A 13264-nucleotide genomic window follows, 5' to 3' on the forward strand; every position below is an offset into this window, starting at 1 on the left:
AATGGCCCCAACACACCGACCTGCAGGCTGCACTGGCTCACACATTCCTTGCCTCTGTCAACATTTTAGTCAATGACACAGAAGCTCTGCTTATTAAATTTACGTTAAATAAAACTAGGATTAAGAGTTAACAAGATCAACGGCCGAAGCAAGTCAAAACTATCTTGAAGCTGGAACTCTGGCCTGAAGTCAATGGGGAAAAATACAAAGTCCTTCATTTAGGTGTGAAAAATCAACCACAGAGATGGAGAATGGAAGAAACTGGCAAACGTGGATGAGTAAAACAAAACAAAACAGAAAAAAAACAAAAACACGCTAGGAGGTTTAGTGAATTATCATTTTGATTTGAGCCAGCACCCAGAGATGCTGCTAAACTCTCTGAGGGAGGATTTGTGGAGGAGTGATATTGTATCACAGGAGCCTGCTGTGTTACTATTCTTTGTACTGGATGGACAGAAAAATCAGTAACCTGTGTGACGGGGAATTGCGAATCATGTCCCCAAGGACTACCTGTGGAAACCATCGAGTTTAGCTTGGACAGGATGACGTGGTGACTGCCTTTAAATACTCAAAGAGCTTCCAGAGGGAAGCGAGTGTGTGCACAGCGTTTGGTTAATGACAGAGAGGTGCAGGTGGGTCCCAAAAAGGACCCACCAGTGTTCAACAGTGGCTGTCGGAGGGAATGGCACCTGCTCTGCCTCCACAGGCATCAGGAATGTGGCTGGTGAATGTCAGGAGCGTCTTGAGCAAGGCTTTGCCAACTCTTCGAGGTGAGGATTCTATTTTACATTATGTAACTCAACAAGCACTTCAGTTAATTTCCAGATAATTATGCTGAGTGGGAATAAAAAAGCCAACTCCAAAAGGTTACATGCTGTGTAGACTACCATTTTTATAACACTCTTGAAATCACCAAGGTATAAAGATGAAGAACAGATTAAAGGTTGCCAGGGATTTGGGCAGGGTTGGGAACAGGAGGGAGGTGATACTAGGGGTCCTCTTGGTGATGGATATATTCTGTCTCTTGACTGCACCAAAATCTCAATATCCTGGTTTGTGATACAGCAGCGCAATACTGCAAGATGCTACTTTTGGAGAAAACTGGATAAAGATCACACAGGATCCCTATGGCTTAATTCGAACAATTATATGTCAATCTACAATTATCTAAAAATAAAAAGTTTAATTACCCCCCAAAAAATTAAAAATGAAGAAGCACCTCAGATCTCACCTACAAGGGGGTCATGAGTGGATCGCACAGCAGTGACACGCCAGTGACCAAGACCAAAGGGCTCACCGAACCTCCCCTCCTCCATGACCGGGCAGCACTTCCTGGCCCACGGATGCACCTGCTCAGCTCTCCCATGGGTCGCCACTTGCATCTCAGAACCTCCATGTCAAAGCTTTCCTGCTAACGAAACCCAATTTCCAACTTTTCTACTCCTGCCAGAAACAATGCCGGATTCACAGCTGTCCAGATTCAAAACCAAGACCCTAGCCATGATTTCTGATTTTTTTCTACATGCAAAAACCCAGTCCTAGGAAGCTGTTCCTCAAATATGTCTGCACATGTTCATCACACTGTTTCCGCTGCAATTCTTAGCCGGGCCTCATCACCTCAGAGCTTTGATACCGGGCTAGCCCTGGGCTTCCCAGCCCTGTCAATTTCGCCCTGACGCCAACTCCATCCTACATGTTACTTTCCATCATCTTACTGTCCTAACAAAAAACTCTGAGCAGTGTCCCTATCGTGTGTGTGCGCGTGCGTGCGTGAGAAGGGGGAGCTCCCCAACGTGTGTAAGAGAGGGGATGTGTGTGACGGGGGGCTGTGGCCAGGGCTCCCCTCGATTCAGACTCAGTAGCCGGGCCACCTGGGAGTCGAGGCGCACAGGCATCGCAGCCACCCTCACACAGTACAGGGGAAGTCTGGAGATCGGCGGTCAGCAGCTGGAGCACAGCTGGAAGAACCAGCTTCGATGGGGCTGGCGGAAAAATACCGAGACGGCATCACAGAGACGGCCGATTTCATGGCCACATCAGGGGTGTCCCTGGAGAACCCACAGGAGGTGGAAGATCCCTAGGTCCTCACCCATGGCTAGAGGGGATCCATACAGATACAGACAGACAGACTCTCCATGTTGCGGTGACGAAAGGCTATGCTGTACAAGCGGAGTACCTTACCCCAATTAATCAGACTTGTAGATGTGAAGAGGAAAAAAACATACTGTGTGAAAAGTCATGGGATGAGCACTGGCTTCTTGCCTCCGGCTGGGAAGTTAAAAGATGGATTTTTGAAAATAGAATGAAACATGTTATTGAAAACACTTTTTTCTTTCTTTTAAAAAGTAATGACTTGGCTGCAGATGCATCACTTTCTCCCCTGGCGATGAGTCTCAAATATCTGCAAATATTGCACAATGACCCTCTGGCGCGCTGCAAAAACCACACCGTGTTGCCTTTCATGGAAGGGAAATGAAGAATTATGAGAACAGAATGACAAGGTTTCTCTAACCCAGGATTCCATAATCAACTCCGAGCCTGTTTAAGGCAAAAACAGCAGGATCTCCAGGTTTCTGCTCTTTAGGTTCTGAGAAATCTCTCAGTCAAAAAAAAAAAAACAAAAACAAAAAAAAACCAAAAAAACGCCAGGTCCCCTGGCTTTCCTGAATTCTTAATTTGAACTTGGGAAACGTCTGTGGCCGTATCGCTGCATCTGTGTGTAGAGGGAGGGGACCGAGGATTCCTTCTCAACAGCTAAGGGTTTCATGTTGGTGCGTCCATTCTTCCTTGCAGATTCCTCACTGTCCTTCCCGTCACGGGGTGACAGGGAGGGCTGGGGCCACCATATTGGTTTTGTGAACAAGTGATCTCATAAGAACTACACTGAAGATAAACTTGGGGGCTGCAGCCACTGTTGACTTTCGGCCACAGGCCTGGAGCCAGCACCCCCTGCAGGGTCAGCGAGACCTTTATGTGACATCACAGTGAGTGGACATGGGCTGCAAGTGTCACCCGTGGTCCTCTAACACCAGGCTTAGGCTGACCCTTGGCTCTATTTTCTTGTCCTCAGAGTAACTGGCCCCGTGTTGAACACAGGAGCTGAAGACTCTAATGGACTTTCTTGTGGGAAATTCAGTGATGGAGAAAGGAACCAGCACTGACCCAGGGCGGATGCCCCAAGTGGCTAGACAGGAGGCCAACATCCCGCCCCACCTCAGACAAAGGCCACCCAGGAGAGGGACCCAGGGTCCCAAACACTACATGGGCTACACAGGGAAAGGAGAGGGGGGCATAACCTCTACAGACTCATTTTTGAGGGCTTTTGACTTGATGGTTTCTCCCTGTTATTCAGCAGTGCAACAAGGAGTCCCTGTGTGCTCCTCTCCTGGTGCTCATTTTCCTTGCAGAATGACTCCCAAGAGAAGTAGACAGGATGCTGTCACAGCACTGAGGACTCCGAGCCTTCCTCCCATCTACTGATCAGACAGATGCATTCCTGTTGGGCCCACTTTCCTTCTCTCATTTCCTCTTTTCCCTCCTAGCCCGCGGTCTCTCCTTTCACCATTCCCGTCCTCCTCTTCTTGGCGCCTCTCCTGTCTCCCCTTCCCTCCCACCACCACCCGGATCTTGCTCTCCTCCTACCCCCTTCCAGTGATGAGCTGAAAGGTGGCCACTGGCCCCATCATTAAGCAGAGCTGCTAGGATTTATTTTCTTTTGGAAATACGGCTGGTTGTGAGTATTTTATCATGGCCATAATAGAGTCCATTTTTATTGCAAAATCTCCCGTCTCCCTGTTTTGGGGGTGTGTGAGACTATGCCGAGAGCCCGGGGGGAGCGAGCAGCTTCCAAATGAACATGAAGGTTAGGGAAGGTTCCCAGCGGAAGGAAGGGAAAAACTGAAAACACTGAAACAGGATCTGAGATAGGAATGCTCCCTCAGCCTGGCTAAATCCACCGAATAAGCCCTCAGCCTGTAAGGTCACCTACAGCAGTTTGTAAATTAGAGTCATATCCGTTCTTCATTGAAAACAAAGCCAAAGTTTGAAAAAAAAAAAAAAGGAGAAAAAGAAAAGATTTCCAGTCTCCTAAGAGAAACCATGGCCATTTCTATTATAAAATGGGGGTGGGGCGGGGGGGCTCTACTATCACTAATACTGGGAAGAAAAAAACTGAGAGGAAGACGCAAGGGTCAAGCAAGGACCAGGGACCCAGTGGGCACCGCACTCCAGCGCCATCTACAGGGACAAGCGCCATCGACAGGGAAGAGACCCTCCCACCCACACACGGACCCTGGACCCACACAGGCACAATCACTAGGACTCTGGGAAACGTGGAAGGAAGACACAGCCTCAACTAGATCTCTTCTCATAGCAAAGCCAGATCAAGGCTGAGCGCTCCTGAAATACAGCAGAGTCCTCGGGAGGCAGGAAACGCGAGAGGCAAGGCCAGGGGATGTGACTCACCCTGGTACCTGCCAGCCGTGGCAGGCCCGCCATTAAGTGTGGGTGGCAGTGACCACAGGAATAGGGAGAGCCTGGGATGACCACGTGTTCTGCAGGGACTCCCAGGGAGCTATGTTGATTCTGTGACCTGCTTAAGTCAGGTTGAAATTCCCCACCCCAAGCCCTCGCTGCCCTCCCTGCCCGACCCTGTTGCCCACTGCAGTCGCTGCAATGCCACACCCCACTCTCACCCCAGAAGCTGACCACACTCCAGCCTGGGTTCCTTTGCACCTGCTCCCAGGATCCCTTCTTGCTTCTTCCAAATCCCTCCTCCAGCCAGGTCCCCCGCGGCCCCACCCGAGAAACCAGAGAAGACCACGCCAGAGCCTCACTCAGCTTCAGCACCCGCCTCTATGACACCGAGTGGCAGGGCGGATCTTCCTCATTGGGACAGCACCCCCAGAGTGCGGGGACTCACAGCCAAGGCATGGGGGAAAGATCTAGGGGGAAATTAGATAGATTCTCATAACCAAGCGTTATTTCCATGTGGATTAAAGGCGATAATGCTTGAAAAGCACCGACTATGGTGCCTGGTGCCGGGGTACATTTTTAATAAATGTTGATCAATCGACAGTAGAGTTGAAAGGCAGCCTCAAATTCTTTCCTCTATATAGAGGACTATGCATATACAAATGTACAACATATAAATATATAGTTAAGTAACTGAACACGTTGAACATGAAATACAGCAGGTAAGATGAATAATCCATCCATGGCATAATGTTTTAATTAAACATTAAAAACCAGAGGTGCCCAAAGCCTTTGATTAAAGCTTCAAAGAAAAAAATTTAAATGTATTAAAAATTCATAAGCTCTTTGCAATTTGAGTGTTTTTTTTTACTCTATAAAATAGTAGTCCAAGTTTATTCTGTGACAGGGCTGGAATAAAGCTGAACAGAACTTTTGCAAAACCATCTCAGAGAGGGTGACAAAGAGAGGGGTGTATGACATGCAAACTGAATGAAATGTTCAACCGTAACCTTCTCTTACCTTTGACCCGATGAGCGTGTACAGCCACTGAATGGTTTCATTGTGGTTTATTACTCCATTCATCCCATCCACATACAACATAATCTGGCCCAAAGCTACAGGAGGGAAGAGAAAAAGAAGACGACATTATGGTTTTATATGTAAATATCATCTCCAGTGCTCATAATGTCAAGTGAGATTTTCATACTTTAAGGGCACTGTGTGTTAAGAATCTCCTCTAAAGAGAATGTCGGAGCTCTGAAATTAGCAGAATCTCATCTGGGAAAGTGCTGACCACACCAGAAGAAACAGGGGCTATGCCTGGCCTCTGGAAGATGCAATTAAGGCACGAAATCCAGTGATTGCTGTTTCTCTGTGCTTCAATGTATAAATGCATGTTTTTACGTTTCTGTATCTGTGTGTAGTTCCAGACAGGGCAGAGATATGGGGCCAAAAGAATGCATGAAGTTTCTAAAAGCAACCTGGCTAGTACCCTAGCCTGCAGTCAGACAAGCCCCAGCTGCTAAGCTAATACAATCTGAATCCTTAATATAAGGAATAAATATGTATTTAAGTAATATCTGTGATCCTTTTTAAAGATTTTTCAGGTCTTAAAATGTCAGAAATCAGGAAAAAAAAATTGTTGACACCAAGTCCTAAATTTTAAGGAAAATACAGTCACCAAATACGGTCATTATTCACCAAAAAGAAAATACGAGCCATGTTACCACTTTTTAAAAACAAATATTAACTCTATCCATTTTTTCAGTACCCTTACTATCAAAATAATTTGGATTCTAGATAATGAACACACACAAGTCACATACTCTAAATAAATAGACTTCCTTGAATCATGTCTAGCTTCCTAAATCTTATTTCAGCCATAATTCATTGGCATGGAATTGACCTTTTTAGGCAAGACCTTTTTTTCCTGGTAATGGTAGGATATCTCATTTTAGAAAACTCAAAGTAAGAGGTACGAAGTGAAAATAATTCATAGTCTCATAATTTAAAGAATCATTCTTAATCTGTTGATATACTTTCTTATATCCTTTTATGTTTTATATACTCCCCCACACAACTCTGTATGGAGGTCATAGGAAACAGTCCAGATGAAATGGTGTTGATTAAAAAGAGCAAAACACAAAATAGTAGGTATCGACTATTTCCAAGCACCCAAACGTATGTGTCATGTTAAAAAATCCATTATTATCCTATCCGACAGATCAAATAACAAATCACAAGAAAAATTATGCTCCTAAATATGTAAAAGCTCAAAATTTAAAAATTAATTGAACATGTGCTTGACACAATAAACAGTATATTTTTGGAAACAACAGATTCATATTCTATCTAGTGGTGAAACACTGGAGGTCCTATTAAAATCATAAATAATTTTAAAATAATGGCCACTAATCCCATGATTATTTAACACCATGCTACAGAGTTTCAAGCAAATTTAATAAGACATGAAAAATAACGAGCTGTAGGATCACTAGAACTGAATGCATAATATTGTCATTATTTGCAATAAATACTTGACTCAATAAAAATGCATCTACAGAATTTATAATGAAGAGATCACAATTATAACCACTTTCTCATCTTAATGAGAAATATGGGTGTAACATACAAAGTCAAAGTTGGAAATAAAAATATAATACTAGATAAACGGACATATGACAGCAAATATAATAGTTTGAATGACTCATTGTATAAACAATTCATACAAATTGATAAGAAAATACTATATGCCAACAGAAAAAAGCCAAAAGCATTTCATAAAAGAGACGACAAGCTGGTTTATAACAAAGTTACTCATTCTCACTATAATAGAAAAAATACAAATTAAAACCATAATGAGGGGGAGGGCATAGCTCAGTGGTAGAGCGTGTGCTTAGCATGCACGAGGTCCTGGGTTCAATCCCCAGTCCCTCCATTAAAAACTAACAAACAAACAAATAAATAAACCTAATTACCTCCTCCCCCAGAAAAAAAAATTTTAATAATAAAAATAATAATAATTTAAATTATCAAAAATATTTTTAAAAGAAATGATTAGGTACCAGTTGCTGGAGAGGTTAAAAAAGTAACTTCATACACTACTGGCAGCAGGGCAAAATTGGCACAAGTCCTATAATAAGGCTATTTTGTGCTGTAATAGTTTTTAAAATAGTTACCATTTAGTACCTATAGTGTCTCAAGCTCTGACGGGGACTTTATACGTGTGATTAATACAGAGCTTTGCTGTGCGGTGGGTAGTAATACCCACCCCTATACGACAGAAGAAAAAAGTGAGGCTGTGGAAAGTAAAAGAACGTGCCCCTAAGCCCCATCACTACCAAGGGGCGGGGTCCACCTCCAGCCAGGACGCTCAGGCTCCTGTGTGTCTATGCTCAGAGCCCGGAAGTCCTCTCTAAGCTCTTCCCCAGCCATTGTGATTTCAGGGATCGCTCCTAAGGAAATAACCCTAAGTTAAAGGGAAAAACAGGGATGAATCAAAGACAGTCACTGAGGTATCATCCATAATATCACAGTAGCAACCAAAATTTAAATATGTATCAGTTCTATAACTCAGCATACACAGACATTTACCTATGTCCTAACCTGTAAAATGTAACTGACAAAATAGTTAAAAAGTAGAAAATTATAAACATTATATAATTCAATAAAACACTAAAACCTTCAAGCATAGTCAGAAAGGATAACCCATGATATATTAGGCGTTATGATTAGATGTATGTTTTTTGCATGTATTTTTTTTCTGCTTTTTTTCTGTTTTCCCAGTTTTTCACTATGAGCATCGATTACTTCTATATTAGGAAAGTAAACAAATACACGAAAAGGAACCAAATAAGACTGTATAATGTAAAGTATTAGCTGCTTTTCTTGGGTTTTAGGAATTTTTCACTAGCCCATTCCTCTCAGCTCACCTCTCCCTCCTTCAGAAAGATACGGCCCCCACTTCATGGAAGAGATCTGAGAATTCAGCACATCCTGCCCCGTTTTTCCCTTTCCCTTTTTCTTTCTTCCTCTCCCTTCCAAAACAAACTGGCAAATCTCCAAGGAAGGGAAGCTTGTACCATAGTCTTTTTCCCATTCAAGTCCCACTGCCGAACAAGCAAATCCAAGGTGGACTTCAGCATCTTCCAAAACAGCCTAATGGCACAAGGGAGACAACGCAGACTGTTCAGCCTCTGGAAGGCACATCCCTCTGGGGGACCCTTCCCACAAGGCTGAAAAGCCGGGAATGAAGTCTCCTCCCTAATGGCTGAGGGCCTCTGGTACTGCAGAAAAGCCCAGCCAGCCAGGGCACTGCTACAAAAAAGTAAGAATGTCTATACGTTTTCCTTCTATGATCTGTTTCCCTCCAAGGTTCTACTAACTTCTCACTTTGGAGCAGGAAAGTCACCAGAAAGTCTACATCGAATGGAATTCAACTTTCTGATCACACCTGTTTGTCATAATATTTTGGTGATCAAACACTTGCCGACTAGATATTTTTGTACCCTAGCCCTAAAGCTTAAAGCAGTCCTTCCTGTAAAACCCACCGCAGACACAAGATGGCGCTAAATAGATTTAAGTGGGTTACATTGCACTGGTATCAACAGCAAAAAAAAAAAAAAAAAAAAAAAAAAAAAACCCATGTAAGTGAGGGCCTGAGAATAAAACTCACACAGATTTAAAAAATAAATAAATAAAAATAAAAAAGGTAGATGGCTTGGGTCACAGAATCCATGAAAATCAGTGATTTCCATTTTCAAGAAGGATGCAGAGGGTCAGAATGTCCAAACAGAGAGGTGGGTAACAACTGCACAGGTCTAAAAAGAGATCACGGCATTTATTGTCATGCTGCCCATAAAATTTACTCCAGGCATTTTAATTAATTTTCCATGCTTCAGTTTCCTCACCCAAAAATGAGACAGTAACACCGCAGTATCTATTTTGCAGGGGTGCTGTAGGGATTGAGCCAGAGCATTGCCTTGCTTAAAGTAAGTGCTCAGTAAACGTTAGTCATGTCAGCCACGTCACTGAAGTCGCACATCAGTTATCTCCTGGACAGAAACACACAACGAAAGACTCCGCAAGACACGAAGTTGGGGAGCGAGCCCTCTGCCCAGCCCAAAGTCACGAATATTTTTTTCTCAACATTTTTAGGATTGCTTTTTATATTAAGATATACGCTCCATTTTGAGGTAATTTTTGGATACATTGTGAGGTTTAGATGGATGTTTTCCCCACATAGTTGTGTAACTGACCTAATACAGTTTTTTGAAGAGACTATCCTGCCTTTATGTAATTGTTTTTGCAAATCTGCCAAAAATTAATTGGCGATGTTCGTGTGGGTCTATTTCTGGATTCTCTATTCTGTTCCATCGATCCATCCATCCATCCCTTTGCCAATACCACACTATCTTGATTACCACAGCTTCATTAGAAGTCTTAAAATCAGGTGGTATGATTCCTACAATTTCATTCTTCTTTTTCAAAATTGTTTTGGCTATTCTTGTCCTTTAGCCTTTTCATGGGAATTTTAGAAACAGTTTGTCTAAACCTTCAAAAAACATCTTTTTGGAAGTATTATGGGAAATGTATTAAATCTATAGGTAAATTCTGGAGAATTTATTACATTCAGTCTTGTATCTATGAACCTATTATGTCATAATTCACATCTTCTCTATTTTCATCAGCGTTGGGTAGTTTTTAACTAAAGATTCTGTATATGGCTTTTTGTTAAATGTATAAGCACTTCATGTTTTGAGGGCTACTGGAAATATTTTTAAAACTTCTCCATTTCCAACTGTTTATTACCAGCATATAGAAATAAAAACTTTTTTGTTTGTTTTGACTCTGAATCCTGTAACTTTGTTAAACTTATCAATTTTAAGAGTTTTTTAGGTTATGTTTTTGAAGATTCCCTGAGGTTTCCTACATAGACAACAATGCTGTCTGTGACCTAGAATAATTTTATTTCTTCCTTCCCAACCAGTATTCCCCTCACTTTTTATTCCCCCTTGCCTTATCTCATTGGTTGAGTATAAATATTCAACTGGGAAAGAAAGAGTGGACAATTTTGTCTTTTCTCAATATTAGGGGGAAAGCACTCAGTTTTTCACCATTATTTTTGATGTTAGCTATGAGATTTTGTACAGTGCCCTTTATTAAGGTGAAGAAGATCCACTCAATGTATAATTTGTTAGTTTTTTTAATCATAAGTGGATGCTGAACTTTGTCATATGATTTTTCTATATCAACCGATAGTATCAAGTGGTTTTTCTTCAGACTGTTAATGTAGTAGATTACACAGAGTGAATTTCAAATATTGAACCAGCCTTGCATTCTCTATTGGCCATGGTGCATTATTCTTTTCACATATTGCTGAATTTGATTTGTTAATATTTTGCTGAGGATTTCAGCATCTTTGTTCATGAGTCTGTAATATCATGTCTTTGTTTCATATCATGGTAATGCTGGCATTATAAAATGAGTTGGGGAGCATTCCCTCCTCTTCTGTTTTCTGGAAGAGATTACGTAAAATTGGTTTTTTATTTTGTGTTTAAATGTTTGGCAGAATTACCAGGAAACTATCTGGGCCTGGAGATTCCTTCTTCAGAAGACTGTTCACTGCGAATCAAATTTCTTTAAAAGTCATAGTTAATAACAGTTACAGCAATAAGGCTAGTCAGGTTATCTATCTCATCTTGGATGAATTTTGGTAGTTTGTGGTTTTTAAGAAATTGGCCCATTTCATCTAAGTATCAATTTTATTTACTTAGAGCTGTTCACAGTATTCTCTTATGACTCATTGAATGTCTGTGGAGTCCGTCATGACAGCCCCCTCTGTCATTACAGATGTTGGCAATTAGTGTCTTCTTTCCTTTTTTCTTTGCTATTATTGCTTATTAGCTTTTCTTTTCAAAAAAAACTAGCTTTTTATTCCACTAATATCAACTCTATTTTTATGTTTTCAATTTTATTAGTTTTTACCCTTATATTTATCATTTCCTTCCTTCTACCTGCTTGGGTTATTTTTACTTTTTTATTCTTGTTTCTTAAGGCAAGTGTTTATATTATTGATTATTCTCCTTTTTTCTAATAGAAGTAGGCAAGGCTGTAAATTTCCCTCCATGCACTGCTTCAACTACATCACATAAATTTCTATTTGTATTTTCATTTCCATTTTGTTCAAAATATTTTCTAATTTCCATTTGAGGATTCGTCTTCAACATATGGATTATTTAAAAGCATGTTGCTAATTACCAAGTATCTGGAGACATTCCTGTTGTCCTTCTGTAACTGATTTTTAGTTTAATTCCATTATGGTCAGAAAATACATGATTCCAATTCTTTTAAATTTGTTATTTTTTATACTCCAGGATATGCTTTGTCTTGGTGAATGTTTTCCATGCACTTGAAAAGAATATGTATTCCGCTATAGTGGGTAGAATGCTCTAAAAGTGTTACTTAGAACTAGTTGGTTGATGGTGCTGTTCAGTTACACTATAGCTTTGCTGATTTTCAGTTTACCAGTTCTATCGATTACTAAAAGAGGAATGTTAAAGTCTCCAACTATAACTGAGGATTGTCCATTTCTTATTTCAGTTCTCTCGGTTTTTGTTTTATGTATTTTGAAGCTCTGTAGGTTTTCCATTTCTGGGTGAATTGACCCTTTGACCCTTTTTATCACTATAACATCCTCCTTTATTCCTTGCTATTTGTTTAAATTTGGGAGGGGGGGAATTAGGTTTCTTTCTTTCCGTCCTTCCTTCCTTCTTTCTGTAATGGAAGTACTAGAGATTGAACCCAGGACCTTGTGCATGCTAAGCAGGCACTCTACCACTGAGCTGTAACCTTCCCCCATCCCTTGCTATTTTCTTTACTGTGCGGAGTCTAATATTAATACAGATTTCTTTTGATCATTATTTGTATGGTATTTATGTCTGTATCCTTTTGCTTTTAAACTAACTATACCATTATAGTTAAGGTGAGTTTTCTGTAGGCAGCATTTCATTGGGTCTTGTTTTTTGTATCCATTCTGATAATCTCTGTCTTTTAATTGCTGTGATTAGGCCAGCTACATTTAATATAATGATTGGTACATCATTTTTAATCTGCTACTGAGCCTATCTAGTGAGTTTTTTGTTTTGGTTAATGTATTTCTCATGTCTGAATTTTCTATTTGGTTCTTCTTTAGTATCTTCTTCTTTTTTTTTTTTCCTGAGACTTCCTATCTTTCCATTCAAATCCAAAAATCAGTGTCACCTTGGCACTGGGGTCTATTGATCTGTCTTTTCTCATGCAGGTTGAAATTGCCCTAGTTTACTGTATGCCAACTAATTTTGGCTTATATCCTGGACATCTAAAAAGATTCTAAGACTCTGGATGTTGCTTAAATGTTACAGAAAATGCTGACATTTTTGTTTAAGCAGGCAATTAACCTGGTTAACTTAGGCCACAAGGTCTGACTTGCCTTTTACAGGCTGTGGTTCCAATGCCAGTTCAGTTTTCAAAGCCCCTGCTGTGCCATTTGGATTGGTCCTGCATAGCTGTTACCCAGAGACTCTACCTGGGCAGCGGTCTACCAGGTCTCAAAGTCTTTAGTGTGCTGTTTAGGGTCAGATTCACATGTGTAGTTTGTAATGAGCCCAGGGGCTCATAAAAACACTTCGCAGGTCACTTTACTGAACTTCTTTGTCCATTATCTCCCTGATACTTTAAGGTTTCCTGAGGCCCCCCTTCTTAGTCCTTCAACCAGAGAGCCGGGCCATTATTTATCCTGCTCTGCCACTTA

The 13264-nt window shown here is 41.1% G+C and overlaps 1 protein-coding gene across 7 annotated transcripts in view; it reads right to left on the minus strand.

The window, feature by feature from the left end:
• The window catches only part of FHOD3 (formin homology 2 domain containing 3), a 402137-nt gene that overhangs the window by 164220 nt on the left and 224653 nt on the right, over positions 1 to 13264 (minus strand). For all 7 annotated transcript variants that reach the window (XM_072948976.1, XM_072948975.1, XM_072948981.1 and 4 more), the window contains one exon: positions 5494 to 5588. In XM_072948976.1, coding sequence (XP_072805077.1) covers positions 5494 to 5588 — 95 coding nt within the window. The remainder of the gene's footprint in view (positions 1 to 5493; positions 5589 to 13264) is intronic.

The sequence above is a fragment of the Vicugna pacos genome, chromosome 24, assembly GCF_048564905.1.
Source record: "Vicugna pacos chromosome 24, VicPac4, whole genome shotgun sequence".
In the NCBI taxonomy this organism is placed as follows: domain Eukaryota; kingdom Metazoa; phylum Chordata; class Mammalia; order Artiodactyla; family Camelidae; genus Vicugna; species Vicugna pacos.